The sequence below is a fragment of the Astatotilapia calliptera genome, chromosome 20 (genome assembly GCF_964374335.1).
Source record: "Astatotilapia calliptera chromosome 20, fAstCal68.1, whole genome shotgun sequence".
Classification (NCBI taxonomy): domain Eukaryota; kingdom Metazoa; phylum Chordata; class Actinopteri; order Cichliformes; family Cichlidae; genus Astatotilapia; species Astatotilapia calliptera.
In genome coordinates this window covers 33,641,748-33,669,220 of record NC_137441.1, presented here as the reverse complement: position 1 = coordinate 33,669,220, position 27,473 = coordinate 33,641,748, and the positions used below count along the sequence as shown (strand labels likewise).

General features: G+C 40.0%; 3 protein-coding genes across 24 annotated transcripts; 1 reads left to right on the top strand and 2 right to left on the bottom strand.

Annotated features, from left to right (window-relative positions):
* Positions 1–22: 22 nt before the first annotated feature.
* On the bottom strand, positions 23–16,893 carry ahcyl1 (adenosylhomocysteinase-like 1). Of its 2 annotated transcripts, none has more exons than XM_026153251.2 (17): positions 16,402–16,893; positions 8,488–8,602; positions 8,073–8,216; positions 7,293–7,393; positions 7,081–7,183; positions 6,726–6,820; positions 6,520–6,626; positions 5,058–5,174; positions 4,894–4,957; positions 4,708–4,796; positions 4,496–4,566; positions 4,102–4,196; positions 2,126–2,224; positions 1,916–1,984; positions 1,682–1,760; positions 1,368–1,488; positions 23–1,256 (listed from the first exon to the last, which is right to left on the bottom strand). In XM_026153251.2, the coding sequence occupies exons 1-17, from the start codon at positions 16,591–16,593 to the stop codon at positions 1,250–1,252; spliced, it is 1,668 nt and encodes a 555-aa protein (XP_026009036.1). In that variant the 5' UTR covers positions 16,594–16,893; the 3' UTR covers positions 23–1,249. The 2 variants fall into 2 exon arrangements, with proteins under 2 accessions (XP_026009036.1, XP_026009038.1); XM_026153253.2 differs by lacking the exon at positions 16,402–16,893 and adding an exon at positions 10,882–11,034.
* Positions 16,894–18,880: 1,987 nt separating this feature from the next.
* nfyal (nuclear transcription factor Y, alpha, like) lies at positions 18,881–25,735 on the bottom strand. Of its 21 annotated transcripts, none has more exons than XM_026153621.2 (10): positions 25,596–25,735; positions 24,736–24,836; positions 23,576–23,662; positions 22,496–22,642; positions 22,063–22,194; positions 21,844–21,946; positions 21,558–21,727; positions 20,597–20,770; positions 20,330–20,440; positions 18,881–20,186 (listed from the first exon to the last, which is right to left on the bottom strand). In XM_026153621.2, the coding sequence occupies exons 2-10, from the start codon at positions 24,814–24,816 to the stop codon at positions 20,130–20,132; spliced, it is 1,062 nt and encodes a 353-aa protein (XP_026009406.1). In that variant the 5' UTR covers positions 24,817–24,836; positions 25,596–25,735; the 3' UTR covers positions 18,881–20,129. The 21 variants fall into 21 exon arrangements, with proteins under 21 accessions (XP_026009406.1, XP_026009409.1, XP_026009412.1 ...); XM_026153624.2 differs by having other exon boundaries at positions 20,330–20,437; XM_026153627.2 differs by having other exon boundaries at positions 21,576–21,727.
* Positions 25,736–26,008: 273 nt separating this feature from the next.
* On the top strand, positions 26,009–27,404 carry ngrn (neugrin, neurite outgrowth associated). The gene is made up of 3 exons (XM_026153634.2): positions 26,009–26,430; positions 26,544–26,654; positions 26,741–27,404. Exons 1-3 carry the CDS (start codon positions 26,195–26,197, stop codon positions 27,315–27,317), a joined length of 924 nt encoding a protein of 307 aa, XP_026009419.1. The 5' UTR covers positions 26,009–26,194; the 3' UTR covers positions 27,318–27,404.
* Positions 27,405–27,473: the final 69 nt, after the last annotated feature.

The following is a 27,473-nucleotide window of genomic DNA, read 5'->3' as shown; positions in this document are numbered from 1 at the left end:
CTCACAAAAGGCCTCTCCTTCATTTTCTGTTCTCAGTTTGTCATGGTAAAAAGACTCGCTTTATTGCTGATTTAATGCAATCGTTTACATAGATAGTATACACTTATGTCATTTTGATCACATGAAATATTAAAGTGATCTTGTTGGATCAAATTAAGACGACTACAATCATATGCCTGACATAAAGTCTAATATATATATATATATATTTTGCCAACACACAGCTCATACATTATAGTTATACTTACAACCAGAAGCAGTGGAAGGAAGACAGTTAATGTACTTCTAATAAATGCAGTTTTACAAAAAGGAATGGTTCATATAATTAAGCTCAGCGCTAGTATTATGTTGTTATAAATCATTTAAAAGGCACATTCATATCATGGCCTCAAAGGTACTATCCAGTCAGAAAAACTCTTCAGTGAGGCGTCTGGAATTAAAGTGAGCAAATGGAAACTTGGGATGAAATGAGGGAAGATAAAGCAGTCAAAAAGTGTTTTACCAGCTCTCTGTAAATCTTCTCCAACTGCCTTTTTAGGAAAGACATCAGCTGCTCCACACCCAGACATAAAACAACATCTTAATCTGTCATTAGCAAAACGACATTACTTGATCACAAGACGTGAATAAACAAGACTTCATCATTTTGTTTATGTAACAGGCAACAGTTCATCATCATCACTGCTATAATAAAGGATGACTGGATGTTACCTTTTAGGGCATGTATGCAGATACCATTGAAACAGATTATTTGACGTATATATAAAAACAAACATTTCTAAAATAATCTAAGTTGTAACACAGAGTTTGTTTTGGCTCAGCCTAAACTCTGGCTCATGGAATGTACCTGGCAAATCTTAATGTCACGGTAGACAAAATCGAAAAGGTATCCTCTGTTTCATTCTTACGGCCATCATTTGGCACTGTGCGTAAATGGGGTAAACAAATCAGCAACTCTGTGATCTAGTAACATAATCTGAAGCAACTAAATACGTGCACATACATCATAGCATGCAAGTAGGCTTTTGTTTAAACACCTGACAAGACGTGTAAAATGTTAGTTGGTTATATGTTTTCTACATGCCTTAACTCGTCCTTTTTTATCATTTAACTCTACTTCTGAGGTGCTTTTAATAAGTTACATTCAGCATAAGTAAAATAATTCCTCCATTCTGTAGCTATTTAGAAAATAAAATAGATATCTCTGTTTGTTGCAGGGTAACTGTGCGTTGAGGATCGGGCATTCTCATTAATACCTGTAGAGAAAAAAACAAAACAAAAAGAGAGTTTAATTAAATACCAGTTTAAAAAGTGAAAATATGGACTGGTGCGTGATAATAGAAGCAGAAAAAGGCAGGAGCACCTACCGGTAATAATTAGGTTTGAAAGGGCCATTCTTGTTGAGGCCCATGTATTTGGCCTGCTCGTCAGTCAGCTCTGTCAGGTGGGCATCAAAGTTGGGTAGGTGCAAACTGGCCACATACTCGTCTGGGGGAAAGAGACAAAATGTGTGTGATGTGATCTTTTTAGTGAAGCCACAGGGTGGCAACAATGAGCAGCCTTTCAGAGAAACAGTAAAAACTAATTAGACTTCACAACTATTGTGATCCACACTTGCATACTGCTTATCATTTCTATACCAAAGTAGCACAGTTTCAGTTTAAACAAGGCTGATTCTTACCCATTTTCTTTGGAAGGAGATACACATCCTGTTTGTAACGTCCTTCTGGAGCATTAAACAACTCAATCAGTGCCAGGGCCTACAAAACACAGAGCACACAGTGTTTACATGACTCACAATCTAGGAAACTATGTGCCTGCAGACTGCAGGTAGTTTAGTAAGAAGGGACACTGTTATTTACTCGCCCAAGAAGTTACTGACACTGGCTCTAAAGGAAGAGTAGAAATTACTAACCTGAGTTGTTGCAGTGATAGACAACACAAATGTCGGCACTGTGGAGCAGCTCAGATTTAAGAGGCGACCCTGGAAAAAAAAAATACAAGATGTCTGACAAAACTGTTTAGTGCTGAACAAACTCCTGTTTCAACCTAGTTATGAGCGATACAAACACAAATTTTTGAGAATTTAAAAGACAGTTTTGTGAAGACTATTGAGGAAAGCTACCTCTGCCAGCAGGACGACCCTCTTTCCATCAGGCCAGATGATGTGGTCGACCTGAGAGCGAACCCTCTCCCAGGTCAGCTCGGGGCTGCGCAGGCTTGCCTGAGGACAAAAGACGTAAACACCATTGTGCGAACATTTCCATGTGGCTATGTTACCATGTAAACAAAGAATAGTGGAACTCCTTGAATTAGAAACTTCTTCCAATTAATTCACAAAAATTGAGAAGTACAGCCAAGTCCATAAGCATTCATACAATCACACAATTTTTCTAGTTTTACCTCTGTGCACCTCTACACTCTGCATCACAGCAGATCTTAAAACTAAAAAGAGAGAATCAAGATGTGAACAAGGTGGAGGCTTTAAGCTTTAATTTAAGAGATTTAACAAAAGTATTACACTAACTGTTTAGGAAATTGCAGCCATTTTTATACACAGTCGCCCATTTTCAGAGGATCAAAAGGACTTGGAGTACTGGTTGACAAGCAATTTCGTGGTCATGTGAGGACTGTTCCCTTTTTATTAGTGTTGAACTTCTATTGGTTAACTTTTCATGCTCTTGACTCGAGCTCGTTGCAGAAGGTGAAAGCTGAAAAAATTAAACAAAGGCATCAGAGAAAGAGCAAATATTTCAGCAGTCACCAAATCAACAGTCTCAATGAATGCACTGGCCACCTTAGTGACAGCAAAAGGCCTGAGAGATTACAGAAAACAACTAACCAAGTGAACATCACTCTCAAGGAGGTAGCTGTGTTATTGTCAAAATCTACAATCAAGAAACACCTTTATGAATGTAAATACAGTGTTCACAACAAGGTGCAAACCACTAGTGACACTCGAGAATGAGGAAGTCCAGATTAGACTTTGCCAGAAAACATCTAAAAAAAAGCCTGCACGGTTCTGGAAAAAACATCTTTGGGTGTATGAAACCTAGATGAACTCGTACCGGAATGATGGGAAAAGAAAAGTCTGAAGAAGGAGAGAAAAAGTTCATAATTCCAAAACATACCATACTAACCTTCGAACATGGTGGCAACAGTGTTATGGGATGGGTATGCATGGCTGCCTGCCAGTGGAACTGGGTCACTAATGTTTGTTGTTGTGATTGATAGAAGTAGCAGGATTAATTGTATACAGGGATATACTTTCTGCTCAGATTCAGCCAAATGTTGCAAAACTGATCGAGCAAATGGATAATGTCCCAAAGAATGCTGCAAAAACTACCAAAGAGTTTCTCAATTTAAAGAAATGGGAAATTCTTCAATGGCCAAGTCACTCACCAGCAGAGCCAGTTTTGTGTTCAGTTACTGAATACAAAACCTAAGAGTGACCCACAAACAAGCAGCAACTTGAATGTGGCTGCAGTAAAGGCCTAGCAGAGCATGTCAAATGAGAAACACACACATTTGGTGATGTTAATGTGTTCTAGACTTCAGGCTGTCATTGACTCCAAAGGATTTGAATCCAAGTATTTAAAAAATCATTATATTTACATTTTTTCAGTGTGTCAGATTATTTTTGAGCCTCTGAAAATGTTGACGTATTTGAAAGAATAGTTTTTATACATTTCCTGCGTGTGATGGTGAACAGAGGCGAAACTACAAAAACTGTGTCATAGTCAAACTTGCAATCTTTACTGTATGTTTTGGATCAAAGGGGCACACAGAGATGTTACTTATGGATGTTTAAATTGAGATATTCAAGCCACAGGAAATTCAATGAGGAAAAACAAATTAAGTCACTTTTGATCATTTTCAAATTTCATTTTTGACTGAAAATTTAACAACACAGAGAACAGGATGTTTTTTTGTTTACAGACTCCTTTCTGTGTTTTACTTGTCATTTAGTGCCTGAATTTTCACACCTTAACCTTTCACTTTCACTTATTTAGGCTCCCCTACTGTTTATTCTAAGTGACCGTGCGTAAGAAGCTTTTAAAATCCATTGGGTATTTGTGGGGTTATTTGTTTGAAGTTTACCACATCAATCTCAGTATTGGAGTGTCCCATATTGCAGACGATGCAGCCATTCTTCATTCGGTCAAGCTGTTCTCTGGTGACGACATTCTTGTTGCCTGTATTTGAAGAAAAACACACGTAAGGTGTTGTTAACAGAGTCACCGAAGAGAGAATAAGCCAACGAAGATCAAATTTAAACTTGTGCTGCTGCTATAGCGGTGGAGTTACAGCTATATCTGTACTGGTGTTCATATTGCTGTCAACACACAAAACCAAAGAGCATCTGAGCATTTTGACTTTAAAAAATTTGGTTTTCACCCAAAGCCCTTAACTGTAATATTTAAAAAGACACATGCTGAAAATGTTGTGATTATCAAAGCAGAAGTAATGGATGTTACAGCATGGGGTACAGTACCAGTGCAAGTTATCACCACGTCCATCTGCCGAATGACCTCGCTCAGCTTGACCACTCGGAAACCGTCCATGCTGTGTGAACACGCATATTATAGAAGACCAGATTAGAAAAAAAAGAAAGAAAGAAAGGAAAAATCCACTGATAATATTCACTTGTTTGTAGCTTGCAATGCACAGGTGAGCAATGCTAAATAGTGAGAGTCAGTGAGTCACCATGCTTGCAGGGCACAGATGGGGTCAATCTCTGTGATGCACACAATGGCTCCGAGAGCTTTGAGAGCAGTGCAGCAGCCTTTCCCCACCTAAAGAGCACAAGACAGTGCACTAAAAAGATCTGCTGGACTTGTTAAAGTCATTCCATCTAAAGGTAAAAAAAAATTTAATAAAAGAATGATTCACCTCTCCATACCCACACACAACCACTTGTTTGCCTCCAAACATAATATCCGTAGTCCTCTTCAAGCTGGCAAAGACAACCAAAGCGACACATCATTGTGACCATATTGCTCCAAATACAACAAAACCTCATAACAGCAACTTTCTTGGTGATTAATTTTCCTCACCCATCGAGGATAGATTCACGGCAGCAGTAAAGGTTGTCGAATTTCTGCTTGGTAACCGAGTCGTTCACGTTCATGGCGGGCACACACAGCTTGCCAGCCTTAGACAGCTGGTACAGTCTGAAAGGACACATGGGGAAAACATGTTCAGGCATATATGCTGGCCGAACACACGTGAATCTTTCCACACAAACGTGGATGCAATTCTGTGTGACCTTACACTTGGCAGAATATCTGGCTAATGAAGTCCACTGAGAGCTTTGCATATACCGCAGAGTTGCTGTGCCCAGCATTTGAGCTTTGCCATGCTTTTCAAATATTCTCCCATCATCTAATCACAGCTGATCAGTAAAACTAACAGAAATGTATGCATTCTCCTGTCATTTTAAACCATTTGCTACACAAAAACTAACATTATGCTTGAGCACATAAAACTCCAATAAGCAAAACTAAACAGAAAATAATTTTAAAGCAGTGCTGGTGATTTTTATTTGTCCTTACCTATGACCAAAAAATTAGTCTGTGCATAAAAAAACCTGAATATGACTTATATAATGGCCTTTGATACAGGTCCAATTTCTGTTGACAAAGCCATTCATTCAAAGTCATTCATCATGAAATGTATTCACTGAGAGCTTAAATTGCTTCTAGTGCATCTCTATCTCCAAAAAAATAAAATAAGGAAATACCAATTAAAAAAAAAAAAGGATTAAAAGCAGCTTAGTTAAAAAAAAGTAAAACGCAGAGGGCATGACTATGTTGGATAGTTTCTAGATTTATTTTAAACTCTAAAGTAGAGTCGTGTTCAAGACATAGGTACCAAACACACTCCACTAAAAGTCAAATCCGTGTGTGAAAAGCACTGCTGCAAATTATTTGTATTTGTTGGCTGCTACGTGCTGAACAGTACATCCCAGTTATGTTCAGGTAATTAGATCCTGTAACTGCCACTGTAGTGCTAATAGCAGTATAGTTAGTTTGTTTAGCATATATTTTGATCATTTTAAAAATGTTTTACACAACTGATATAAAATTCTAATTAGAAAAATTTTTAAATTTTAAAAAAATATCCATTAATGATAATTTAAGTTCTAACCAGTGCACTTGTCACAGCACAATGATTTGTCCTTTATCTTTTAATTTATTAAGTATTTACATTAGTTTGACTTTTATATTTTGTTGTCAGTATATGCAGTACTGAATCTGCAAAGAGCTGATGAGTATTAAATGGCTCAAAAACACTGCGACAAGCTTAATTATTTATAATTCATAATAAGCTGCCATACGCACATGTCTATGCTGTAAAGAATATACAGCCTGGGTCTTACTGACATATTTTATAATGAAACCAATGTGAACCAAAAAGAATTACCAGACAGAAATTGCAGTTCAAAATACAAAAAGGCACGTGCTGCAGATAAAATGTAAACTCCACTAAAGCTCTAGATTTGCGACCTCATCTGACCTGTGAACACCAGTGACACTCTCCTCCACAATGCCCCTGGCTTTTTTAAAGACGCTGGGATACTTCTTGTAAACCCAGTGGGTTAAGTCTCCACCATCATCCAGGATCTATGGGGGGGAAAAAGTCAACATGGAAGATGTGCACACAGAAAAGAGCGAGAGATTAAGACAGGCATTACATTCATCACATGACTATCCAGGTAATACCATATTGGCCTGCCAGCCTTCAGTGTTGACACAGCGATCAATACACCACCAGAAGTCGTCCTCTGATTCACCCTTCCATGCAAACACAGGTACCCCTGCAGGAAACAAAGCACACATAATTACAGGCAAAGACAGCATGAGCCACAGCTACATTAGTGCACATTACACAGTGAAAGGAGAGGTGCAAAGTGCTCTTAAGTTTTAAGCTTTCTTTGGGTTCATCTAACCTTATGAGCAATAAAGCAAAGAAAAATACTTTATTTTATGTTAGATAGTACATAGTTATTTGGAATTACATATTTTTTGTTCCACCCTATTGTTAATAGGCCTCTTCTTGCTTCTTTATTATACTTACCCGTCTCTGCAAGAGCAGCAGCCACCTCATTTTGAGTGGAGTAAATGTTACAAGCAGTCCAGCGACACTGGGCCCCAAGTGCTACCAGAGTTTCAATCAGGACCTGAGAAGGACCAATGAAATATGAAGATAAAGAAAAAAGTAACAGACATAAGAAGAGAAAAAGATGTCACATTAAAGGGACCGCTGATGAGTAGGATGACCGGACGTACTGCTGTCTGAGCAGTGATATGGGTACAGCCTACTATCTTCGCCCCAGCCAGTGGCTTCTCCCCCTGGGCTCTCTTCCTCAAGGAGATCAGGGCAGACATGTCTGTGGACGAACAGATCAAGCAGCAGTTAATGGTACCTGAGAGGACACAAAGGCCAGGTTTTGTTTTGGGCGAGATAAGAAGGAAAGACCTTTTCGAATTCAAAAACAAACGATACCTAGAAGGCGGATGTGCAGTACATGGCTGTAAAATGGGTACTAACTGAACAACAACGTTAGCAACAGCTGTTGCAACCAAGGTTTTAAGGCTGAACAGCACTTGCCAGGCGCTTACGCCTACTTATCTCTCACATGGATAATGTAAACAGGCAGAAAGGCAGACAAGAACAGAGAAACAGCAAAAGAAACCACACCATTGTGTTTTGAATTGTGAAGAAAAGATCAAATGAAATATCATCATGTTCCAAATAACACCAGCTTTGGGTCATAAACCACAGACACCAGGTAATCTATATTTTAAATTAATAAAAGATGACGAACAATGAAGGAATACATATAGTGTGTAACAGTGTAGTTACATAACTACCCTATTACACACCTGCATCACGATAAAAATCAATATGTGGCCATCTTTTAAATTTAAACTACATCATCCTGTTTGAAAAAAGGATTTCATAAGAAAACTTTAACCTGTTATGATCAAAGTACAGACAATCATAGGTAAAAATCTTTCATCTTTGAAATGTCCACAATGCGCCAGTGAGGTCTGATGCATACATACCTTGTTCTGCAATTTCAATTTCTCGGCGCCCAAATTCAGCTTGTTTGATGTTCTTCACACAGAAGTCGCTGCTGCCGTGGGTGTTGACCTGGGCTTTGTCCCGGGGAGAAGTTTCATCATCGGAGCTGTCAGTGTAGGATGCAGCTTACAAATAGAGAACACAATAGGTCACTTTTGTGGTAAAGCACACAAAAGAGCCAGTTGTGAAATTTATGCTTTCAATGCATTGTGTAAAAGCTGGAGCTACAGTGTGTATTTTTGTGATGTATATGAATAGCTTTTCCAGGTGGACATGCAAACATAACTCAATCAAAGAACTGTTAAGTGAACTTCAAAAACATACAAAAAATGTTTTGTTTTGTTTTATGTATGACTGAAGTAATTGCTCAGTTTTCAGCAATGAAAGTGAAAGTACCTGAGCTGTAGCTGTCTGTGGAGGACTGCGAGATGGACCGTGACAGCGAGCGGCGCCCTGCCTTGGTCGGATACTTGCTGAATTCCTGTTTGTCCTCTGCATTCGCAAACTGAATCTACAGAGAGCCAAGGAAAATGCCACACAGTGTAAACATCAAAAAACAAAACAATCCATTTATTTAGCGATTTGATATTTGAAATCTTCTATCTCTATGGATTTATCGGACGTCAATGGGACAAGTGGAGGTCAATAGGACAAAGTATCATCGTGTTTCACATCTTAAAAGTGATGACACTATACCTTACACCGTACCTTCACACTTCATTAGTTTATGTTTGCATTCATTGTCCTGTTTCTGTTATTATCCCTTCTAAAGATAAATCAGCTTGTTACAGGAAATCACAGGTGGATCAAGAACAAGGGTGCTGATGCTTATTTTTAGATGTTCCCTTGTGATTTATGTTTTGTTCAAATGCATGCGCTTCAGTTATTGTTGGTTGTGATTCATCGTGTCAATCCAAGCCTTCAAAGGGCCCAAGATGAAAGATCTGGAAAAAGATAAATTGGATCACCAAACAGCTAGTGTGGCTATTTTCTAGCCAGGCATTTGATTAAAGTCTAAACTGTTGAATCTCTAAACCAAAGCACTGGAGAACTGATTTTAACTGGTCACAGAACGGTAAATAGAGGACTGTATGAAAGACACAGTTTAGGCCAACATCACAGGCAGCTCAGTTACTCAGTGCTTATATTATAGGTAATATTTCTGGTACCTTTTTGTTTTGTTTAATTTTGTAACCTAATGATGACAGAAAAACAACTACTGCAAGTTTAGCAAGCTTGGTAAGTATGACCATTATCTTCCATGGAAGGACCAACAAAAGCAATGTTACCTAAACATTACTATGTACTATCACTGTCTGCCTTTCCAATAATTTCTACCCGTGTCTTTGTGTAAAGTCTGTGACCTCATCCATGATATTGTGCCACGTGTCTTCCTCACAACACTGTTTAACATCACAACATTGTATAATGTCATAAAAGCATGCCTAGTGTCCACGCACAAAATACTTTTTTCCATGAAAAATGTTACAAGAAAATTGTTCACTTGACCATGTCCAAAGTTCATGACACCTATTCAAAGGTATTCTTATTTCTTGAGCTTTTTAATTCTTCGTAGTCTTCATGGTCATGCAGTCGAGGAGTGAGGATTTCAGAAGGATAGATCTTTACACAACTCTACCATAAACATTTACTATGAGTCAGTGATAAATTGTGGCAATGCACAGAATTCCCTCTGTCTCCTATTTAAATCTTCATATCATGTGTTTGGACTGCAAACTCAAGTGCAGACTGACAGAGTTGACACAACACACAGATGAAGAATCCGGGAACACATGTATCCCAGATTAACAAGAGTGAGTCGGATCACACTCGAGTATGTGTGTGTACACTGCACATACATCAACCTGTAGCTATGTCCTTCAGGTAGAGCGTACTCTTAACAATTATGAAGAGTAATAACGCATTACTGGAACAAAATCAAATTAACAGATTTTCTTTATACATACAAATTTAGTTCTGATAGAACGTTTTACGGGTGGATGCAACAGCTACACATGACTTCACATCAACAAAATCCCCCAAAAAGCTGAGGCTGATTGAATGGGCTAGCATCAGCATAATGCACAATCACTAGGGAAAACACCCCAACATAACCATAACTTTAATTCTCTGCTTTTATCCTAATTACAATGATCTTCATTAACTTAAAATGTGTGGTCAAAACTAACCTTATTTACTCAGCATTTTAACCCACAACGCCTCTTTCCATGAGCAGTGACACCTGGGCTTCAGAAACCTACCGTGTCGGTATAAAGAAACTCAAGAAGCCTGTGAGACAGGCTAAGCTCAGGAGAGCTCTGCATGTCTCTGTTTTCACAACTGTGAGTGTGCTCCATCTCATATGTTCGCAAAATATGTCAACATGAGTACTTTTATGTTTACTTTGCATCACTTTGCAGCCTTGAGGATTCAACAGACATTTCACACAGTCTCTTGAGCTTTACTGAATTGTTCTTTCTCAATATTCAGACCAAAATCAAGAGGCTAATCGAATTAATGATGAATTACTCAGCGTTGGTGAAGACAGCATTATGTTTCCACTACGCCTACACGGGGAACCTGTGTGAATAACCTTGGTGTTTACTAGGAAAAATTGCGCTACTCCCTGCAGGTAAACTGAAATTTATGTTTCAAGGGGAAAAAAAAGTTTCTGTTAACTGCAGGAAGAAGACAAAAACCTGCGACTGCCAAAAAATACTAAGGCTCCTGTGTGTTTGAGCTATCTAGTATCTAGAAGAAGTTCTCAGTGATACATTAGCAGCAACTCACCCTTTCTCTCCCATGCCCATGCCCATGCTTGTGTGCCATTGTTTCTTCCGTTTTCCAGCCTATCTGCCTGTTGCTGTGTGTCCTCTGTGCAGTAGTACTAGGTGTCCCTGATGCTATTATCCCAGAACACTCCCAGGCAGAGCCAGGGGGAGGTTCCCACCTATTATCATGATTTCTAATGGCCAACCTGGAGAGAGAATGAGAGAGAGAGAAAGACCTAAAGAGAAAGGGAGGGTTTATTCCAACCAAGCTTCTCTTTCTCTTTAGTCTCTCCAGTTATGCCCTTGAAAACTTAACGCTAAAATCTGCAGGTTGTATGTTATGGTGAGTTTTTAATTGCTGAGGCAGCACATGCAAAAAGATTCAGGTATATATGTAGGTTGCGCACGAACGAGAACCGTTTCAAAATCACGTGCACACAAAGTAATAAACAAATTTGCCTCAGCTCTTATTTTACACCTATGCGCCTGATTTGCACAACTAAGGTAAACAGAGATTGACAGAAGGAATTAAACTCTGTTTCCATTAGCCTTCTGCTGCATCAATACGTGTCCCATGCAGTCCCTAAAGCTAAAAATACCCTTTCTCTCCTAGATAGCAGGCCAGGTCAAAGACTTAAGCTGTGGAGTGTGACTTTCAGTCAGTGTTGTAAGGGCTCAATGTAGGCCTGACATAAGGCGACGCTAGCTACTTAGTCAGACACAGCTAGTGCTCTAAATCACTGCCCTGCGGAAAAGGCATACAGTCTTATCCACATCACCTGATCTTTGTATACAGACTACTCACAGTGATTAAAACAGGTTCAAAGACATGTGGCCTGCAATATTTATATAAGTAAAAATGGTGCAGTGACACACTCAAAGGAGTGAAGTCCAGTTGCAGTTTTCAAATCAGGGTACTTCGTTTGGTGCGCAAAGGCACCTGTTTAGATCAACACATGCATGACCGATTACAGTGTTGTGAAAAAAATACAACTCTACTAATCCTTTCTCCAAGACTATCCAACCTTTACATAAGTAAAGAGCATAAGTCCTAAAGCAGTTCAGAATCCTAATCTTACTGTCAAGTTGTTTTTCCCCTGGATTATCTTACTGCACTGTTTATTAAGAAATCCAAACTCCTGATAACAAATACTGTAATTAAACTGTACCTGTACTGTACTTAGTGAATGCCAAGGGCAAAACCTAGAACATAGAAAATGGTAAAACTACTGAATGTGCTTTATTTTTAACCTCATGATGACTTTTCCTTCACTGGAAATGACTGTAAGTTTACACATGTAACACAGAATGTACCTGGTACATTTTATCTTTACATTTTTTCAAAGCACACTCATGTCTGTGTCTTTAGAGATGAATGTGAATGTCTCTGTATCCGATTCTGGCAGCAGGGCAACCCAAATCATCCCTGCTTGAGCCCCTGCTTCACCTTTAACTTTACCCATTTTCTTTGCTGTGCTGTTTTACCACACTACATTTTCCAGTCTTCGTTACCACTTACCAGGAGCGGAAAAGTTATGTTTGACCTTCATGAATCTCTTCCATAATGTTGGCAGACACGCAGGATGAGATAGTGAAGCTAAGGTATCATCACATTTCAGATCCTACAAAGCAGCCCACAGGAATCAGATAAATATGATGATGCATGAACAGATTCACGGTGAGCAAGTCCCATTCCCAGGGGGCGTATTACATAACCATTAGATGGATTCAGAGAGAGAGGAGGCAGAGGATTGGTGTTCTCTGACTCATCTGCCCTCACGCTAACTCACTCGTTTTTAATTTGTAGCATTGACTTTGTTTACTCACGTCACCTTTCAATGTAGTAGTTCTGCTGAGTTCTAAGTCTTCTTTTCAATATGTCATTTATTGTGATTTCAATCAGATTGACACTCTTTCCAGTCATTTACAGTAATTTCTTTAATCATTCTTCTTTTTTTTTTAAGCAAACAGACTGCTCAGTTTGACACCGGGCTCTCACATTTATTCATAACACAGTGCTTTGTTTTCATAAGCACAGTTCACATTCCTACAATCCAATATGTTCTCATCAGGCACCCTGAGGCGGCTCACAGTCCACACATTATTGCATTCTGTGAGCTAGCAGCTTGAAATCTACGATGTTGAGAAAACAGGTGTTTTTATTATTCAGTTATTTATCAATTATTATAAACACACTTTGGTTAAACTTACTCAATTCACAAATCCAGCCACAAAGACAAGATGACAGGAATAACAAACATACCTAGTGCAATTTTTCCACACTGCGTAATGATACATTGCTTGTAGCTTACTTATGAGTGAGTTTAAGGGCGAGAAAAACCTACTGTTCCTTTAACAAGGTAAGTCAGATGTTTCAGTCTGAACACTGTTTTTTGATGAGCCTTATAGAATTCTAATAAGTGGATCTTTAAGGCATCATACAAAAAAAGTAAGCTCAACCCTGATTACGTAATAAGACAGAACTCGAGACCACTTGTGCATTTGTGTTTTTGAGGTGGCATGAAGTAAGTTTACTCCTGAGTGCTGAAATACTCTTTGTTAAAACACATATGAGCCGATATTTTCATTTCATGCACCTGTTATGCACAAATATCTAATCAGCCAATCACATGGCAGCAAGTTAGTGAATTTAGGCAAATACATGTGGCTAATAATACATGCTAAAGTTCAAAACAATTCACATCGGTGATGTGGGGAGATTTCTTAGCACACTTTGAACACATCGTCTAAATGTCACAGACTGCCTGAGTAATGCTGCTGCTGCTGATGTCCATCCCATTTATAATACAGTGTAATCATCTTCTAATGGGTTCATCCATCAGTACAACACACCATTTCACAAAGCTCAAATCATCTCAAACTGGCTTCACAGTGAGTTCAGTGCACTCAAATGGGCTCCACAGTCACCAAATCTCAATCCAATAGAGCTCCTTTGGAATGTGGAACGGGGGAGATTCACATTATAGGTGTGCATTCAACAAATCTGCAGTAACTGTGTGATGCTATACATGATAAATATGAACTAGCACCTTGCTGAATCTATGCCAGACTTAAGATAGGTCTGAAGGCAAAGGGGTATCCAACCTGGTAGTAGCAAGGTATATCTAAATCTAATCAGGCTTAATATTAGGACCACTGACAGGTGAAGTAAATAACACTGATTATCTCTTCATCATGGCACCTGTTAGTGGGTGGAATATATCAGAGAGCTATTGAACATTTTGTCCTCAAAGTTTAGAAGCAGAAAAAAATGGAAAAGTGTAAGGATTTGAGTTTGACAAGGAACATTATGAAGGGTAAACAACCGTTTCAGAGCATCTCCAAAACTGCAGCTGTTGTGGGGTGTTCCCTGTCTGCAGTGTTCAGTATCTATCAAAACTGGTCCAAGGAAAGAAAAGTGGCAAAGCAGCGACAAGGTCATTGGAGGGCAAGGCTCAATGAGGCATGTGGGGGGTGAAGGCTGGCCTGTGTATCCAATCCAACAGATGAACTACTGTAGCTCAAACTGATGAAGATTTTTCTGACAGAAAGGTGTCAGAGTACACAGAGCATTGCAGGTTGTTGTTTATAGGGCTGCATAGCTGCAGACCAGTCAGGGTGTCCATGCTGAACCCCTGTACCCCCAAATGCACCAACAATGGGCACATGAGCATCAGATGAATAATTTTCTATGTGGTATAATTTTCTTTCATACCACATGGATGGCAGGGTGCACTTATCTGGGGAACACCTGGCACCAGGATGCACTAGGGGAGGAGAGCAAACCAGCCCTACGCTGGCAATGTTCTGCTGGGAAACCTTGGGTCCTGCCATCCACATGGATGTTACCTTGAGATATACCACCGAAGCATTGTTGCAGATAATGTACACCCTTTCATGGAAACAGTATTCCCTGAAGGCCTCTTTCAGCAGGATAATGCACCCTGCCACAAATAGTTTGAGGACCACAACAATTTTGACATCTTGACTTGGCCTCCAAATTCCTCAGATCTCAATCCAATTGAGCATCTGTGGAATGTGCTGGACAAAAAAGGCTGATCCATGGAGGCCCCAACTCACATCTTACAGGACTTAAAGGATCTGCTGCTAATATCTTAGTGCCAGAGATCACAGCACACCTTCTAGGGGTCTAGTGGAGTCCATGTCTCAGTGGGTCAGCAGCAAAAGGGGGACCAATACAATATTCGGCAAGTGGCCGTAATGTTATGACTGATAAGTGTATATGCGAGTATTTAAAAGTGCAAAGCAGCTAACATTAGGTCATAACACAGATGTGTGAATCATAAAAATAGGTGTCAAACACAGGCAAAGTCACCCCCAAAGAACCATGGGTATTAGAAGTCAGAGGTCACCTTGAGGAACTGAAATATATCTGATATTACTAACACAGTTGCCAGACATTATAACTAAAAAGTTCCAGAGGGCTTAATCACCACTCTGTGACACAGTCTCATATGATCAGAAAAACTTCCCTGGTAGAAGAGTCTGCAGAGATTTGAGCAGGTTTGTTCTGAGAAACAGACAAAGAAGCCTCTAATCAGGAGTTCCATGATTATCCACTAGCCGGTACCAGATGCTGTGAAGAGCCACCTCATGTGGATTTTTGCTGTTTTCTCAGATTATATAACACGCAAGAAACTTAACATTCACAGGTTCTTCTCACAGGTGCACCCTGTGCTGCTTTTGCATGTTCATGATGCCTTTCCTCCAACTAACACTGATGATGTCCTCATTACCTGCACATGAGAACTAATTAAAGACAGATATAGAGCTCACTACACATTAATGTGATAAAAGTTTAGGTTCAGTTCCCATGTTATTACACATTTGCAAATCTCAAGGTTCTGTAACTGTAAACTACAGTTTATGGTGGATTTATTTTTTTTCCCCACAACACAAGGGTACACCTGATTAAATACCCCCTACTCAACTGGGGGACCCCACAGACTCAGTTGCGTTAGCCCTCACACAGTAGTTCTGCACTTTGCTGAGGTCTTAAATCAGAGGTTTAAGAGCTCAGCTTGGCTTTTAGTTGTTTCCTGCCTGCTGGCATAATGTTGACATTGTGCTTTAAACAGACGGGAAGGCAACTTGAAGACAGATTTTAACAATCATCTTGTCTTTAAAATTATATGTTCTTACCCCAGTAATAACACAGTAGAAGGTATTATTAGAGTAACACTACATATGAGACAGTTAGCAAAGCTTTCCTTAATAGCTGGCTTCTAAGATACATGAATATGGGTACTTTAAATGTTTAAGATTATTTTTGCACTTCCCACCTCACATTGGGATGGAGTGTCCATCATTCAAGAATGCATTAAAGCTCCAACAAAATTCCCAATGACAACTTTGGAGCAGACATTCACACTGCACCTTATTAACAATACATCAACACAGTACATTACATTGCCTACACTTGGACTTCACTGCAGCACGATGCGTACCAACGTGAAATCCCCTCCTTACTGTGTCTGTGCCCAATGGCAGTGACTGCTGGGAGCATCACGTTTCTTACCTTCTTGACGGATTTCAGTGTGGGGACTGCGGTGAACGCTGCGGAAGTCATTTCTCCAACGTTCATATTCACATCACTGCTGTTTTTGCTGACAGTCAACACGGAATATTTTTCCGCAACGTTTTCGGTCTCCTTGACATATTTCGTGCCCTGTTTAACCTCCGTCTTGCTGTCCACAACTGTGTCTGTCATTGCATCCGAGTGATATCGATACTGTTACTGGAGAGGAGAGGGGGGGAACAAAAGCCGGTTCTGGATTGAGTTGAAACTAATACCCTTAGCTTCGCCTTCTTGCTCTCTTGGCTAAAGCTTCGTGGCTTAAAAATGACCGAACCGACGCTGAAGCACTACACCACGGAGCAAAGCTAACAAAGTAGCCCACTTCACTAGATATGACGCTTTTTTCTCCCTTATCTACTTTCTAAAAGACTCGCACGGCCACTTGCTTCGGTCCTGCAGGTCTGCTGTCATCCACAGACGGCAACATCTCCCAAGGTGAGGGAGGGAGGGGGCGTTTTGTTGAGGCTGTCAGACAAACCAGTGGGCAGTGTGTAGGCGGTGATAAGCCAGTTAGCTCCAGTGGACAGGAAAGTGACTGCTGAATGTGTAACGGCTGAGGCCTCGCTACCCATAAGGAAATAAATTACATAATTTATTCGTCATTTGTGAGACTAAAATGTCAGATGTTCAGCACTGCAGTTTTTTTCTTTTGCTCTGTTTTTTATGCTTAGTGCTACACTTGACTGTTATACAGCCCCCTGTTAATCAGCGTAGCGCTCTTAACACAAGTCCCGCCCACTTTTTAATGATTGGCTGATCGGGGACCAGCGTCCGCAAGCTACAGCCCCTGATTGGCAGAGTTTGCTAATCGCGATGCTTTACCTGGGAGGTCCTGTTCAGGGAAAAGGGGAACTAAAGTCAACCTCCGGCTAAATGTACACGACTACGCATGACTACTTTGTTTCAGCTGCCTTACTGAATAAGATAATTAACTGAATTTAAAATTCTTTAAGACTGCAGCAGGACCAGAATTCTGTATTTGCAATTTCAAAGGTAATAAGATAATAAAGGCCTTATATATCCTATATTTCTGAAATTCTTTATATGGGTCAAGAGTTATTTTCACCAGCCTTCTCAGGTGGGATGAGTCTAGTCTCCCCAGCACATTCATCATATTAATGTGAAATGAGGGCAGCCAACCAGACAGGATGTTTTCTTTACCATCTCCTGTTTCGTATTATAAATGTTACGCAGGATCACAGACAGATGGCTAGCTCTGATGCCTTGCCCTGTTGCAGTTTCTCCAGCTGTCTCCTTACCTGGCCAGATGTCACAGTCAAGCAGAGGGTGTTAATCAAATATGGTGGAATCTGATCCATGGAATTCAATTGGGGAAAAGAAGGGCAAATCACTAAGACAGAGCAGGTGTGGACTCCAGGATTTGTAGGTAGCAGCAGCTTAGTGTGAACTAAACCTGTTGAAAAAAAACGTTAAACTCGTTTGCTCTCTCCATTTGGCCCAGTTTGTCTTTCTGTCACCTTAAACCTAGTTATTTCCCCCATTCCACTCTACACATCACTGGTATTGTTCTGCTGGAGTGGGTTTCCAGTTTCTTTCTGTAGGTGTCCTTTCGTTCTTCCTTGACCCCAAGACCCAAAGGCTCTCTTTTGATTGCATTTCTATACAAGGTCTATATCAGCAGGTCTCTGTTGTCTCTAGTGGGCCAGTGTGCATCAATCAATCATAAAACCACTAGAATGTTGGCAGGTAGGTATTTGTAATACTGATCAAATGTGACCTTTAATTTAGTTATTTGGAGGCTACTGTTCACAGAGTAAGACTTACATAGACGTACAAAATGTACTCTCATCAACTTGTACAAACCCTACTTTGCTAGTCAGCATCAAACATCACTGTTACTCTGCATATTAATTAATTCCCCACTTTTCCCCCTCTTCCCTGATATTTTTATACTGTTCAAGGTGAAAAACCTGAACTTCATCCCCGTTTCAGAATATGTCACAATATAGTTTAAGTTCAACAAATGATTATCCACCACCACTTCTGACCCCCAATTACTAATATTATGACCTAAGTAGTAGTCACTCAATCATCAGTTAGAAACATCTTGAAAATCTGGTAGTTTTAGTTTTGTTTTTTAATCAAAGAATCATATAATGAGATAACTCCTTACTCCTCCTCTTCCTGTGATAGCAAACTGAATATATTTTGTTTTGGAACTTTTGGCCACATAAAATATATTCACAAACAGCTTTTGCTTTGGGAAGCTGTGGGCTATTTTTTGATTGTTTCAAAACATGTTGGTTTTGAAACAAGCTTTACACCTATTCCCCATTTTTCTAGCAAAATATGAAAATGAGGGCTGGTTCAAGACTTTTGCACAATGCTGGACATCTCATTATGAACAAATTAAATACATGAGAGTAAAAAAAAAAAAAATGAAATAAGTGCACAAAGGTTTCACAGACTATACACAGAATTTTAATCATCCTTATCAAAAATTGAAATGTATGTTACTTTGTCCAAAATATCTGACAATTATACTCATGCAACAAGAGAAAAACAGTTTCTAATGAACATAGTTGTGAAAAAAAAAATTCCAGCAAATGTCATCCAAGGCATTATAATGCAAACAAAACTACATGGCATTGGCTAAGACTCAGGGGACATTTTAAATAAATAGATGACAGTCTGAACTCTACACAATCAGGGAGTAAAAAAAAAAACAAAAAAAACAGAAGAATCCACCTATAACCTTGAGTCACTTAATAAAATTTAATTGACAAAGGTTACATGAATACAATGTCAGAGTACTATTTAAAAAAAATAACATTGCAGGACTGCATCTGACAGGTAAAAAACAATTCAAACAAAGAAGAAAAAAAACCACCTAGACGGACTGAACGATGAAGATGTAACTACGTGGATAAGAGTGCGTAAGGTGATGCAACACTGAACTACTTTTTTCCCAACAAACACCAACTACTAACTGTATAAAATGCATCCACACAACTGGGCAAATCAGTAGGTATTCCAAACACATTGGGGAAGTAATGGCTGTACAAAATCTTCACATTAGTATTACATTTCTGTTTTTACTCAGTGAACACAGGGCATGCTGAGACCACCCCTGCGCTATGTGGGTTTAAAAAGATGAAATTCCAAAATAAGGGCGCTTACATAAAGAACAGCAGTGTAGCATCAATGCATAAAGAATATCTCTTTTTAAAAAAAGAAAAAGGAAAAAAAAAACACAACAGGTACCATTTACAAAAAATATTTAAACCAAAAAGCATCCACTGGTGACAAAAATCTCATTTTCAAACAGACCAGGATCTGACATGATGGCTTCATGGCTGTCATTTCCTGTCACTAGCTTCGTTATTTTCAAAACTAATGCTTACGAAAATAAAAAGCTGGTCCTTAGTGCTCAACCAGATAAGCTGAGCATGACAGCATCCATTTTTTTGGATGAACAAGGCCAGAAAAGTTCATAGTCTCAGCAGCCATACAGCCAGCTCCCTGGAAGACCAGTGTAGGAGTAGAGACAACAGAAAAAGCCCAGTGGTAGCACTGTGGTTTGGTGTATGGCGGTGAGGCAGGAGGAAGTACAGATGAAAGGAAAAAGTGGTGGCAGGAGGTCAGCTGCGATGAAGAATCTCAGGCAGGGTAGAGTTCAGAAAGAAGTGATGATGTCAGTGACAGTGCTATGAAACTCGGATCATCTGAGCCACTGTCTCATCTGCTGCTGCCTGGGCGACATCCTGCATCAGAAGGGCAGAAATGGGAGGTAACAAAAGCAAATTGAGCTCATACACTTAAAATCTCACAGTTTTAAGTGTATGACAATTTGCAACAAGCATTATAGGCTTGAGTTGCTATGTTCTTTCTACACACAGCTGCCTACCTGTGATAATCCCAGACCCATTTCCTTGTCCTTAGGGGAAAAGAAACGACCACCATCTCCCCGCTTACGCTGCATTGCATGACGATGGCGAGACTCATGTAGATATTTCTGCTAGACAGGAAGAAGGTGGATTACTCACATTAAAATTTGGTTCACAACAAGCCCATCACTAAAAATCACACACAGAGTACAACACAGAAGAATTTAAATATATAGGGTTCCCCCCCCCCCCCTCTCAAGTCTATACGTTTGACAGAAATGGCCTACCCTCCTTTCCTTGGGAATCTTGCCCTCTGCTTCCAGCTTAGCCCGAGCCTGTCTTCTCTTTAGGATGCGATGGTACTGTTTGGCATTGACATACAGTGGCTCCTCTTCAAGCATTTCAGCCCCTGGCAATGGGATTCGCTGCATTGTGGGAACGCCGCCACCTCCAGGTACCATCTGATTGAAGGAAAAGACAAAGACACAGTGCTTAATATGTCACGCATTTTACAACAGATCCTACTCACAAAAAGACAAATATCAATCCATTTAAATAAAAGAAAAAAGTTCACACTGCTCTTCCACACCCATACAGATGTTTTAAGTCATTCTTATTTAGACTCCCCAACAGTTGCATACTGGGTCTCCACTGCCAGGAAATTTCACAATGTCAGTTTATTCTACTAACTACTAGCTTAAGGATGCAAGCTGCCCAACCTGAAAAGTCCAGAGCAAAATGACACAATGAAACTGACCATCAACTACTGTTTGTACAAAATGGGTAGCATTCAAAGACAAGCCGGATTTGGATGACCATTCACATCATTAAGATTACAGTCTATGCAGTGAACACGGCATCTTTTAAATGTGGACTTAAATTCAAGGAACCCTATTTATGCTTTGTTGTTTTCAGGCAATATAAGCACCAATAATGAAACTTCCAAAACATTATTAGTTTTACTTATGAACAAAATGCTAATGTGAATTGTATTTAACATGGATACAGCCCGGGAAGAGCATGTATCCAAAAATCACCTGTTTAGAAGGACCACAGGTTTACAGGGGGGGTTAAACAAACCTAGACGTGTTCATTTTAGGGTTTGATAAGGTGAGCTATAATTATAACTGACCTATGAAAACACCAGTGATCATTCATAAAAAATATATGTTTAAGCCCATGACCTTTACCATATACCCATGTGAGAGTCTAGATTAGGAAAAACAAAGGTAATAAGGTGCTGGGTACCTCTGCACAGGGCCTTACCATGACCATTCCACCTGCATTGACCATGTTGCCAGAGACGGGCAGGGTGACGGTCACAGTGCCTTGGCCGCTGTTGGTGGTGTTGGTGTTGGCACTCCCTGCTTGTACAATCTGGGCACCTGCCAAGCTGGCAGCTGGAATTGTGATCATTCCTGAAAACAGATAATCATCCCAAAACTTTTTGAACATGACAACTCACCCATGCTCCTATTTAGAAAGTCTAAATAGCAGAAGTCAAACACAAATTTTGGAGGACAGCCTAGTTTACCCTGCTGCAAGACAGTACCATCTGCATTGACAGGCTGGTAGACGATGGTCTGTCCATCAGCTGTCTGTGCCACCTGTTGGCCCTGCACGCTGATCTGCTGTCCCTTGATAGAGAGGGGGGAAATTACTTTACATCATTTTATGGGGATTTATTTATTCAATAGATTTTTAAATAAGAAGCTTGGGTTTTTGCTTTTTTAATTTTTTCAAAATTTAGTACTTGGTTCTGTCCAGCTGTCATGCCGGTCTGGGGCTGCTGGATGATGATCTGCTGAGGCTGACCCTGCTGGCCCTGCAGCTGCAGAGTCTGACCACCTTGCAACTGGATTTGACCTGGCTGCACCAGCTGGATCTACAGACAGGTACAAAAACATCAACAGTGGTTAACTGGATTATAGATCAACACCACAGCAAACAGAATAACAAGGATAAACATGGAAAAAAAGTACACTTTGCTACCTCGCTATCAACTTAATCTTACATAAACACTAAAAATAACAACAAGGGGAAAAAAACCTACTCAGTGTACAACGTGCTTCTCAAACTTCAGCGTTTACTTCCAAATCTATACTAGTTAGTTTACTATTAATATTATTCCAGAGTAAACAGTGTTGCTTTAGAGAACAATGTATAATTTAATTTAGATACTTTACCTGCTGTAGTCCCTGAGCACCAGATACAGGGACCTGCATTATGGTTTGACCCTGACTCCCTGACATGGCCTGCACCATAATGGGTTGCCCTGACGATGTGATGAGCTGTCCACCGCTCACCTGAACCATCAGAGGCTGTCCCTGGACCTACAGGGAGATTCAGACAGCTATTATAGCAGCACTGACAGTGTTCGTCTCGGTGTCTCTTGTGACTTGCAGAGCTGCATGCAAGTGGTATGACATGAGAAACATCCAGGATACTACACTGTGGATAAAAGCACTTGTTGATCTCACGTTTATGGTTTCCTAAAATACAAACATGAAAGCATCCTGTTATATAGCATAGATTATTTCTGGACCCAATGTATCTAGTGTATGTTTAATCATTTTTCTCATGAGCTTAGGCTACAGAAAAATACAAAACTTCTGCATGTAGAATTTAGGTCTTGTATTTACAGCCAAGAGCTTACAAGAACGGAATTTGCTTCCTGTACCTTTGTGGTCAAGATGTTGGTAAAATTAATTTGCATTCACATGTTCAACTTGGTACTGATATTTCATCTTATACCATAAAGTGACCACAGCGTACAACTTATGGTCTGTGGCAGCAGCAGCAGCATGACAGGAAGTAAAATTGTAAGGGCAAAGGTACCTGCTGACATTATTCAGCACAACAGTAAGAAAAATATCAGACTATGATGAACAGTGGCAGCCAGTAATGGATGTGGATCCATGCAGACCTCAGAAGGTTGTTCTGTTGTATATTCTGCATATTTTTCTCCACAGCCATCGCACTTGAGAACAAGAACATCTGACTTTCTAAACTTGCTTTTAATAGCAAGAGACAAGCACAACTCAGTTTAGACAGCCATGAGAGCAAAAGCAAAAACCGGAGGCTGACACAGAAAACACTGTGCTGAGGAACGTGCAGTTGCAAGACATGCTTGGGAGGGAAATGATGAACCAAACAGCACAGATGGGTCCTGGAAAAATAAAAATACAAACAGCCCTGGCTTTGGCATGCAAACCGGTAGGCTGTGAAACAGTCATGACACTGACACAGGGCGGCGGTGACACCACTACCTGGAGTGTCTGCACCTGCTGGCCTGAGGCCGTCACCACTGGCGCCTCTGTTTGCAGCTGCACAGCCGTCACTGTGCCCTGTGTCTGCAGGCAGGGCAGGATACAGACTCATATATACAGACTCAACAACAAAGTACCAAGAAAATATATTGGAACTGGATTATTGCATCTCAAATCATCATTTTTTTTTAAAAAACAATGTATACTCAACCATTTCCGATTTGCCTAAAAATTATATGGTTTGAGGCTTGGACATATCTATAATGCCTGCTTTGAAGTGTTAGCTTCATGTTTGAAATATATCTAGATTTATTTATTTTAAAAGGCCAGTAAACCCAGTTTTCTGCCTTTTAGGCAGAAAGAATCTGCACAATGAAAACTCAAACAAAGTTTGAACATGATTACCTTAAAAATTTGACCTGAAAAGATAAAAAAGTTTGCATATTTTTAAACAATTATGTTCTTGGTTATAAGTAGAGTAATTAGAAAAGATCTGTTCTATTTAGATTATTAATATTTTTGTGGTATAAATGTGTGTCATGTCTCAATCTAGCATGAAACTTGAATGAAAATAGCATCTTCTTCATGTTTGTGACTGAGGATTTCATGTTAAAAATTATTATACATGTTATTTTGCATTATTGTGAAATACAGCTATATATCGTTGAGAAATTGTCACTAGTTGTCTTTTACAATGTGACTTTTTTATTAGTCTTTACTAGAGATACCACTTTTTTATGTCCGATACCGATATCATAAATTTGGATATCTGCCGATACCGATATGAATCCGATATAGTGTTTTTTAATCAATAAAACTGTTTGTTTAATATATTGCTGCATTTTGTATAAGTTCATACTCAAGTTTAAATAAACAACAACACTAAAGCTATTCTGTTATACCTGTATATAAAAAATACACTGCACCCAAAATATTTCATAGTTCAGCAATACTGATCAATCTAATAAACTTAAACCTACTCCATCCTCCCTATTCTGGTATTTTAAAGAGTACTTAGCAGAAATATTAAGCAACCTAACTAATAGGGTTCCAACTCCCAGCAAAAAAAAAAAATACATCAGATTAAAATTTTGGGTGTGAGAATCAGATATTATTTATTAAAAGCTAGACAATAAAATTGTCAACCCTAAGCTCACCTGCTGCTGGATCTGTCCATTGGCTGTCTGAACAACAATCTGCTCTCCAGTAGTAGTGGTGGCAGTGGTGTACTGCTCCATGGCTTTTTACCGTGAAAAACCTGATGAGGCAAAGACAAAACATACAAATGAACCAATATTGGATTTCTATGGTTTACAGTGCATTTTATACGTAAACAAATGATAATTTTTTTCGACGGCAAAAAACCCCGTCTTTTTAACCGATATCTACGTGTTTTCAATTTATTGTTCTCAATATTTAAATAGGACCTACTGCTTCCTCACACCGACTTGTGCCGCACTGTGTCAAATGTGAAGTCTACGAATTTCAGCTGAAACATAATCCCCCCAGGAGGACACAGCTGTGTCAGCTGCTGGATTCCTTTAAAGGGGAATTTTATTTAGTGGGTATTTTAGTGGGGAAGCTAACACGGCTAGCGCCAGTCCGCTAGCTAAAAGCGTGGTAAATTCTAGAAAGCGCATAAGGATGCCATTTGTGTCGTAAACTCCGAACGTGTATATTTTCTTGTGGGCAGCTTGTTTATTACAGCTCATTATAATGTACCTGGCAGCGTTTGCTGACGGTCGAACGGTGGCTTTATACCCGCTCTTTGTTCGAGAAACGATATTTTAGCGAAGGAGCTAACGCTAGCTAAGGCTTGTGGACCAAGCGAGGATCATGTTTCCTCGCGGTGGCCAACGCTAGAAACATGAAGCTATTTGTAGGTCTTGGGACGCAGCGGTCGAAATCAAACTGCAATTTGAGTTTTTTGCATTAAGCAGGGTTAGTAATTTGGTTGGTCCATGACAAACCAATCCGTGCTGACAACTACCAATGCCTTCAATCGGGGCTTCCTTACCGTATCTTCGCTGTCCGGTTTCCCTCTGATTGGCTCCAGTACAGCTTGCTAAAGCCCAATCAACAAAGTGAGCGGACAAAATGGCGCAAATGAAACAACGGCGACTGGGAGAGAGGTGCGCAGCTGCGTGACACTTGAACAGGGGGGCGAGGCAGCGTGCAGTGTCCCTGTCCCCTCGGCAGATGTCGCCATTTAGTTTGAGTTTTTATATTTCAGCAGACTTCTCCTGACTTGTATTATTTATGTTAACTGGTATTCGATCATGTTAAAAGTGGAAATTAATCCAGCATCAGTACCGTCAAACCTGCAACGCGTCCAATTTAAGTAGTGTTATGGTTCAGGTAATCACCTTTGTTCAGTACAGGGACACGTAATAATGTTACCTCCGTAGCGCTAGTTGGCAGTAGAGCGCCGATTTTATGCTATGAGCCCAGTGTTTGCGGAAGTACTTCTATGAGTGGTGCCATGAGTGCGTGAGCAGCAAGGTTAATTTTAATTTATAGTAAAATAAGTTTTTGTTTTCATGACACCTAAGTGACTCCCTAAAAACAAGAAAAGAAAAACGAAAGGAATAAAAGGACGACACATCGTTTATTGGCATGGCCAGGTCTGTGCAGATACTCTCCCTCCTCTCCAAGTTTGGTGCTCCATCTCTGATTTCCTCAGTGAGCGCTACCAACTGCCGATTTGCAAGCAGAGGGGCCAGCAAGGCACGGATGGGACAGGGCCCTGCGCAGGCAGACAGAGGATCGAGCAGACCAGGATACAGCGATCAGACATCTAATGGAGAACTCGAACTGGAGGACGTGGAGGACAAACTGCAAGCCTTAATTCAGTAAGATTCAATAGGACTTTTCACACATTTCTCCAGTGTAAAACTATGTTAAATAATAAATATATGGTGTCTTTATGACAAGATATATGAAGTATTCTGGGGATTTGTTTCAGGGAAGAAAGAAAAAGACAGAAGACTGTGAAGTATCACATATTGAGGAGGCAGATGACACCATCAGGAGCTCCAGAGAGGAGGTTAACCTGGGATGCCATTGAGCAGATCAGGTGAGAATGAGTGTTAAGTTTGTCCAGACAGTAAACTAAGAAGTGTTTCAAATTAAGCCTCATATGAAATCTCAATCAACTTTCAGACATCTGAAGCAAAATCAGCCAAATGAGTGGACAGTAGAGCGTCTGGCTGAAGGCTTCTCTGTCAGTCATGATGTGATCCTGAGAGTCCTGAGAAGCAAATTCGTCCCCTCTCCTGAAAGAAAAGCCAAGCAGAATGCAAAAGTAATGGCTAAAATGAGCCAGCAGGTGCTGCCTTCAGGTGCTAGGACACAGCAGGACAGGTTGAAACTTCCCGAAAGGAACTCACAAGCCATACTCCCACCTGGAAGCACAGAAGGTGCTTTGATCCCTGTGGCTAATCAGACTCCGGTGATTCAAGGTCATGGCTCACGTTCCCTAGCTAAGAGTCCTGTCCCTGTTACTGTTCAGCCCACACACATTGCAGCTGGTATTAGTGAAGATGCCACAGTGACAGAAACAACAGAACGCAGCACTAATGACAGTGACCTTACAGAGGAGGATGAAGAGAGTTGGGATGGACAGGTGTTGACACAGGAAGAACTTGAAGAGCTTGTGAAAATGGAAAAGCCCTCTCCAGCAGTCCAAGTTGGGAATGATTTCTTTGATGCAGATGGAAACTTTTTGTATAGAATCTGAGAACATGTTGTGTTGTTAGCTCAGCATGTACAATGTTGGGGTCGTGCAAATTACCAAATAAAAGTTATTTTGAATCTTTGTGCAAAAGATATTTGCACTTATATATTTTTTTCGTCCAGATATTTCATGCCCATTTCACCCATGTATTGACTTCCC

Coding starts and splice junctions, on each gene's coding strand:
- nfyal (XM_026153621.2), bottom strand. CDS start 24,816: ATGGAGCAGTACACCACTGCCACCACTACTACTGGAGAGCAGATTGTT. Junction 22,643..23,575: donor AGGTGCAGACACTCCAGGTA/GTGGTGTCACCG, acceptor ATCTCCCTGTAG/GTCCAGGGACAGCCTCTGAT. Junction 22,195..22,495: donor GTGCTCAGGGACTACAGCAG/GTAAAGTATCTA, acceptor ACCTGTCTGTAG/ATCCAGCTGGTGCAGCCAGG.
- ahcyl1 (XM_026153251.2), bottom strand. CDS start 16,593: ATGACAGACACAGTTGTGGACAGCAAGACGGAGGTTAAACAGGGCACG. Junction 7,184..7,292: donor ATATCACTGCTCAGACAGCA/GTACGTCCGGTC, acceptor GGTCCTTCTCAG/GTCCTGATTGAAACTCTGGT. Junction 1,761..1,915: donor CTATCACTGCAACAACTCAG/GTTAGTAATTTC, acceptor TGTGTTTTGTAG/GCCCTGGCACTGATTGAGTT.
- ngrn (XM_026153634.2), top strand. CDS start 26,195: ATGGCCAGGTCTGTGCAGATACTCTCCCTCCTCTCCAAGTTTGGTGCT. Junction 26,431..26,543: donor AAACTGCAAGCCTTAATTCA/GTAAGATTCAAT, acceptor GATTTGTTTCAG/GGAAGAAAGAAAAAGACAGA. Junction 26,655..26,740: donor GATGCCATTGAGCAGATCAG/GTGAGAATGAGT, acceptor ATCAACTTTCAG/ACATCTGAAGCAAAATCAGC.